Below are 7851 nucleotides of genomic sequence, written 5' to 3' on the forward strand. Positions count from 1 at the left end.
AATTACAGCATCTTTTAAATGCATCATACAAGTTTTAAAGTTAATAATTCATTTTTAAGATTCTCTTTGGAAATTCAGTAAAATTATATGGAGTACTATTTGTTGTACTGAATTAATACAATCAATTAAGATATAAATATTTTGTATTAAATATACTGTGTGTTTTGACTAGAATAAAATAATTCAAAACCATAGATCTTGACAGCATGGGGCCTGTGCAGCCACAGTGATGTAAGGCTACTGACAATAGCTCTAGTTAGGTGAAATGTTTAAGTGTTAATTATGTTTCTTTTAGGATCTTAAATTTTCATATGATTTAAATCATTCTCATTTTATCTAATGAAAATACAAAGATTATAGTAATAATAATTAATGACACTTTTAATTTCAAATGAAGAACACTGAAAACATTCATAAATACTAAAAGTTTGTGAATGATTTTAACCCTATTCTTAGCTTTTCCAGACTATGCCATGGAGAACAACTCCAAAAATTGATTCTGAATGGAAGAAGAATGTGGCACTTGAAATACTGAATAATCTCAGTGAGTCTCGCCTTGCTCGGTCTATCTGTAACCACTTCTGTGAGCGGCTGAAAAAATCCCATAGCCAGTTTTCTGCTGCTCTGAGAAACCTGGAAGAACTACACTCAGGGAGACTGCAGCGAAATGAAGAGTTAAAGCTAAGGGTAAATATATTATATAGTTATTAAAATAAAATAAAGAATATACACTGTTCTGGGGAAGTAACATCAGTTATGTTACTGAAATGAAATTATACTGTAACAGGTAAAAAACACAAATATAGATGCTCAAGAAATCATGGATTAAGGTAAAAAATAACAGGTCTGTGTCTATACAACCTGTGTGTCTCATGTGGTGATGGATCAAATTTTAAAAAAGTAGAGACATTTGTCTTTTTTCCGTGATCATTCGAGGTAATAAACACAACAGTTCAAGTTATTTTTTGTGAATGGTTGATCAAGATACATAAAAATAACAGTAAAAGCTATGTCATGTGTAGAGATGGGTTGAAGTAGAAACCAACAGTACAGCCTTGTGCCTTTTATATTGGTACAAGCAGTGGTATTTTTGGTAATTGCTTCAAAATATTGGCAATGAAAACATTTGTTTAAGGAAATGGAAACTCATAAGTCACTGATAAGGACAGTAATATCATATATGTTTTATTCATGCATAAAGAACTTTTTAAGAGAAGTGTAAACTAATAGGTTATCAATGAGAAAGGTAGTGTCATATACAATCTTTCATTTGTACATAAAACATTTGTTAAAAAGAAATGATATATACTAAGTTATTGATGAGAATGGTAATGTCATATACATAACATATCATTCATGCACAAAACACTTGTGAAAAGAAATGATAACAAAAAGTTTTTGACAATGTCATATATTTAACATTGAATGGTATGATTCTTTGGGATTTCTTTTAGAGACATAGTGGGGAACTCCATGGTGGTGGGTAGTTGTAGCTGCAAATGAGATCATGATGGTGGTTTAGCTGTCAGTGTAGTAGCCCCAATATTAACATCCACTGTGGTTAAAGGTTTCTTCACTGTAGGATGAGTTTACAGTATTTTAGATGTAGCACCTGACAGAGTGATATATTCTTGGCCTTTGGAGTTTTTCTGGACAAGTTTTAGCACCAGGAAGATCTTTAGGTTTGGGGATGTAATGGTTCCCTCCAAAGATGTATGCACATTTGATGTCATTGATAGTTTGTTAACTTACACCTTTTGATGGAATACTTCATGTGTCCATGGTGATGACTTTTAATTCTCTTAGATTTTACTTAAGATGATGTTGACAGTGGTGATTAGGCTGCAGACAGGCTAGGTTTCCCCAGTGACTCTGTTATTGGAGTAAACACCAAGGTGTGGCTAGCATATCTTATGGCAGTTCTGTAACTGAAGGAGCTTCTGGGGTTGACAGCAGTTTGATTATATCTTAAAGACCCCAGATCTAATCTATATGTTGCTTCCATAAGATCCTACATGTCTAATGAGCTGTTTAATAACTTGTCTTTATCCAGAGGCTTTGTACTGGCTAAAACCGGATGTTAAGTTGCACTAGGAGTTTCAGTTGCTGCAGGGAAGTCCTATGAAATCTTTATATTGGCAGAGAAGACAAAATAATTTGTCAAGCATGAAGGTTAATTTTGTACCTTAACTGTCTGGTTAAGTGAACAAGATCGCCAGAAGGGTTAAGGATTTGGTCTTGTATAAATGAATAAGGATTGAAAATGAATGGTCAACTGGATTCTAATTAGTTAGAAGTTCAGAAAAAGTGCAGGTTTTAAAATTTTAGTGGTCCAGTTACAACCACTACATATTCTAAAAACAAGTTTTAGAAAAAATGTTAAAACTATTTTTCTGGTCAAGTGTCATTTCTACAGGCATATGTGTACTCATTTGTCTATTTCCATTAGAAGATGTATCTCTTGTGCTTGTGAACGTCTCTGTTCATCAAGCTTCTTCATTAGGGCCCATCGCTTGATCAGCATATAGTTGTACTACTCACCATTGCCAAAACAACAGAAAACATAAACCTTCACCAATTGTTTAGTTGTTACGATAACAGAGTCAGGGTCCAAGGAGGCAAAACTGTAATCACATGGTACCTAAACAAATAACTGAAACAGCCAATGTACAACATCTAGCTTCTGGCCATGGGAATTATTAACACAGACATCTTTTTCTACTAGACTTTTTAAAATACAAGTTTGATATAAGCAGGGTAAAATCAAAGAATGTTGCATGGGTGTTACTTTCTGCCTGAGACTTTATACTCAGTCTACACTGTCTTTCATTTTCAGTGCACATTTCTTACTAAAAATTGTGTTAAGAAAATGATCTGTAAAACTTCATAATTGAAAATATTAAATTTTAATCAAACAAAACACTTGGTACACCAAGTTTATCTTTTGTGTGATATATAAGCTACTGCCTGTAGATTTCACTTTCTCAGTAAATTTCACTTGCTTTTGAATATTTCAACTTCTTCCAGTCAAATATATCCTTCATTACTATTACTGAAAACATCTGAAGAAACTGTTTTTTCCCTGAAATGTAGTGTGAAAATACCCTACCTACTGAATATTTCAATGCCAAAACTAAAAACATTGGCTTACTACCATTAATGAAAATATCAGACGTACTGTAACTTCCAGTATTACTTTATAGATAAGTAATCGAAGTTTACTTCAAGTCTCATCGCCTTATTATTCAAATCATATCCTTTATTTTCATTCATAAGTTGCTTGAAAGTTTTATTCTCTGTATGATTGACTCATTTGTGTCACATAATACTCACAAGTTACTTTATGTAACATCCACGTATGTGGACAATACTAAACACACCTGTATATATGTATATTACCACATACATATATCTCAATGCTACATATTTTCATACATACAGGCTGACTCTGACTTGCATGCCCTTACTTTGGTAACCAAAACAACCTTACCTCCACTATCTATATCTCAGTAGCTGCAGTTGACTCACTTTGTTAGCTTCATGAAAAAAATAATCACTGGCAGAATTCATGCTCTTAATTTTCATACTGTAACTACAGTACTCTAAGAAGATCACAGAAAAATGCAGTGGTCAACCAAGCAAACAGAGAGCTCTGCTTGAACAAATTCTGGTTGCAGCGCCAAAATTTCTTTTTATTACCTTATTTTGTGATATTCTCAGATACACTGTTATCAGTAGCTTGAAGAACGTCAGAAAGTATATCATTGTATTAATCTACAGTTCCTCTAACTCTGACTGAGTTTATAGCAGAAAAGAGATTGAACACAATGTAGACAAAGAGAGAAACAATCTATTCTCACAAAATACAAAGGGAAATGAGTGCACTGGATGATGGATGACACTTTTACATTACAGTATAAGAAGTTTAAATTTTGTGTCTCATTCTGAAGAGGTTTTGATGAGATTACATTCTAGATTGAGATACTATGACATTGTACACAAAGAAAATGATGTCATCCCTCTCAGTTTGCTACCCATGTGAAAGTAAGGAAGACAAAGCTTCTAGACATTTATAAACTTAGACATGATGATGTTGCTAGAAACATTAAATACAAGATCAAAACCAGGTATCCAATAACATCTATAAGAAAGACCATATATGTATGAAAGTTTGTAAGCACTTTAAAAGCACATATGTCTGAAAAAAGTTTGGTAAACTACAGTTTTGACTCTCTAAACTAAATGAAAAAGAAAATGTCATTTTCACACATTCCTTAGAGTGATTGGTCAAGGTAAAAATAACAGTAACATTTTGTGCCTTTTATATAAATGGATCAAAATACATAAAAACAACATTACAAACCCTGTGGAATGATAGGTCAGAGTAAAAATAATAGTACAGCTCCTTGCCTTTCATAAAGAAGGATTAAATATGTGAAAACAACAGTGTCTTGTGTAGCGAGGAATCAAGTTAAAAATTATAGTACAGTTCTCTCTCTTTTGCAGTGATGGATCATGGTAAAAAACAGTTGTAAAGCTTTATGGCTTTTGTGATTGTGGATAAAGGTACATAAAATCAACAGTACAAGCAGTGTATCTTTCATATACTTTATTTATTCAATATTTTAAAGATGTTTTTTCATGCTTTTCGTATTTGTGTGTTTCAGTTTTATATAACTTGTTTATAACTTGTTATTCTGATATTAATCAAATGTTAAACAGTTTTCATAGCTTTGTCACAATAGCAATTCTAGTTTATGTTAGAAATTTGAAAACTGGTTAAATAAATTATGGTTATGAAGTATTGCTTCACTTTTATTAAAATGTTTTATTGATAAGCTGCATAAACTGAGTTTTTAAGTTGACTTTTGTTTACAGCATTTCTCTGTAACTTACTGATATTATTTGAGATATTATTGAATGAAAATTGGAAAAATTTGGTGATAGAGATAGAAAATAACCATCAGATTTATTTTCAGGTGCGAAAAACAGTTGCCCCAAAGATTGCAAGATGTGCCCTGGAAAGTAAATCACTTATGGACATTGTTGCATTTGGTAAGATTATTATATTAGCCATTTGTAACTCATTGTTGCACTTGGTAAGACTGTTGTATTAGTTATTTGTAACTAGTGCATGCTTTGATGAATCAAACCATACAGGTTAAATATGTAAGAAGACATGAACAATTAATATTGTTTAATGTACATAACTTTAATATGCAAGTTTTATATACTTAAATAATTTACACTGATATGTCAGTAGTAATAATTATTAAGATACTACAGCTTATAGTTACATGAACCAGGTGATAAAAATAGGAAAAACATCCAAGTAAAATCCAGATTGTGTAGTGAACTTTCAGAATCTCATCTTTTGTTTTCTCTTCATGATTCTGATTATACACATTATAAGATGGTTAGTGGTACACGGGTGAATATAAAGAAATGGTAAAAGACATATGTTGATACTAATACTCTTGCTACTGGTTCATCAGTGCTTTTGATAAAATTTATACTAAAAATAATGTTGTATTAAGTGTTTTGTAAATTAATTATGAAGTATTGTAGAATAGGTACAATCTTTTGAATGATTTGTAGCAAGAAATAAAATATGATTAATGTTTTGAAAAAATGGGTTACATTCCTTAGGAAAAAATATATAGTAAATTAGGTTTAACATTTCAAATTTTGTTGCTTTCATTGGGACTTGAAGTTACAAAAGAGTAGATGTTGAATTAGAAAGATCACTTGTATTTGGTTTTTAATCATTAAGTACAGTAGGACTTAATAGTAGGGATCATCATGAAACAAAATGATGGCTATAAAAATTGCCTGTTTAAAACCACCTTTAAAATGTCTGAATATTAACAATGACTATTTCACAGTATTGGCTGAGCAAAAGTAAAACTTATTGTGCTTATAAAGCTGCCTAAAGTGCTATGCTCATATTTATGAGTGAATCAAAATTTCACTTTTTCAACGAATTTTCATTTAAGTAAGTATGTAAGTGACTTTTCCAGACAAGCATCCAGAAAAAATGATGAATCTTATCACTTTAATTCTTTCACAGAACTCTTCTATTTGGGGTTGCATTGATTTCTCTCTTGTACCAAAAACGATACTAGTATATACGTATAAGACTGACGGTGCACTACTTTGGGTATGTAATTAAATTTGAGGGTAGGTTTGGTAGAGATCCTGATGAGTAATAAAACTGAATCAGTTATACATGCACCCCACGCTTGGTATTACTGGCACACAAAAATATAGCTAATCAAAAGAAAAATTAATTTTTTAAAGACAAGTAGGGATCGATATCTATGTATCCTAGCTAGCAATAGTAATATATAAAGTTTTAATGCTACAAAACATATTGAAACAAGAAAGTCAAAATTACAAAAACTGAGTTACTAAAAAATGTTTTTAAATTTATCCCTACTTTGGCTCAGACTAACATAATTACAGTGATTTGCAAAAGTAGGGATAAATTCTGTTAAGTGTTTTAGCAACTCAGTTTTTGTAGTTTTGAATTTCTTTTTTCAATATGTTTTGTTGCATTCAAACTTTCTATATTACTATAGCTAGCTAGGTTACATATATATCAATCCTTAAGTATCTTTGTAAAATGGAGAAACAATTTATTATACTTGTTGTAGAATAAATGACAAGCAGTAGAATAGCTGTAGGTGAAGAGTTAATAACAGCAACAATCTTGCTTATTCTAAATCACATTTAATAAGTAGAAATAAGGTATTTTAGGCCAATAATGCACCAAACCTGTGTCATAAGTCATCACATTTTTCTCCATATTCTTTACTTATAAGGTATGCCTCAGTTGAAAGGTGAGATTGGAAGGGGTCAGTTTGGAATTGTGTATTCCTGTGATGCATGGGGTGCATACAGTCCATGTGCTGTAAAGACAGTTGTACCTCCTGATGACAGGCATTGGAATGATCTAGCAATGGAATTTTTCTACACCAGGTATGTATATAGTCTTTCTGAATCATCCAAAAGGAGCTGTTAAATTTTATGGTTACTAAAAACCTATTCACAATAGTAAAAAATATGTAGGATCAAAAGTTTGGTAAATCACTTAAAAAAAAAGTTGTCTAGTATGTCAGTAAAAAAAGGTTGAAAGTGTTGCATTGTCAAATGGATCTGTTTTCCTGAGGGGTAAAGGAATGAAAAATGTTTAATTATGGCTAAAACAGGATAAAGGCTACAATGCTTTCATCAGAATTTGTCATCAAGTTACAGGTGCACGTCTAAAATATGTTGTATCAGACTGCTGGGAATAAAAATACAAATATAATAAGCATTTAAATCAACAGTTTCATTTTATTGTTGTTCAGGATTTAGAAATTTTAACAGAAACTAAAACTTAAGGATGAACAGAAACAAAATTTTAACGACAACTGCACTAATCTTAAGACTTATTAGAAGTATATACTTGTTTCAGAACTCCATTGACAGACAGATAAATCAGAACTGGAGAGGTATAAGAAAATAACATTATTACACTTGTCATGGTCTTTTTATTTGTTTTTAGGGTTTTTGGATGATTATAAATAATAACAAACAAATCTACCTATTGGCTTTCCTTGTGACAAATGTACAAAAAATAATTTATCATAATTATTTTCACTAAAAATAAAAATTAAATGTTTGATTTATATATATAGAGACATTTAAACAGGACAAGTGCTATAACAGAGTGATCTGCATAACTCTTTGAGTTATCCCTGGTTGAAGTAAAATTAATAAATTATAAAAAGTCCTTGTAGAGTTTATGATCACTCTAATTGTAAGAAAATTTCAGTACATTGTCAATGAATATTTTGACATTTTAAA

The 7851-nt window shown here is 31.1% G+C and overlaps 1 protein-coding gene across 1 annotated transcript in view; it reads left to right on the forward strand.

Annotated features, from left to right (window-relative positions):
- Nucleotides 1–460: 460 nt before the first annotated feature.
- Nucleotides 461–7851, forward strand: part of LOC106468812 (dual serine/threonine and tyrosine protein kinase-like) — a 16669-nt gene continuing 9278 nt past the window's right edge. Inside the window, exons 1-3 of the mRNA XM_022397168.1 lie at nt 461–687; nt 4980–5055; nt 6825–6981. Coding sequence (XP_022252876.1) covers nt 469–687; nt 4980–5055; nt 6825–6981 — 452 coding nt within the window. The 5' untranslated portion in view covers nt 461–468. The remainder of the gene's footprint in view (nt 688–4979; nt 5056–6824; nt 6982–7851) is intronic.

Source organism: Limulus polyphemus, unplaced genomic scaffold (genome assembly GCF_000517525.1).
Source record: "Limulus polyphemus unplaced genomic scaffold, Limulus_polyphemus-2.1.2 Scaffold3174, whole genome shotgun sequence".
NCBI classification, from domain to species: domain Eukaryota; kingdom Metazoa; phylum Arthropoda; class Merostomata; order Xiphosura; family Limulidae; genus Limulus; species Limulus polyphemus.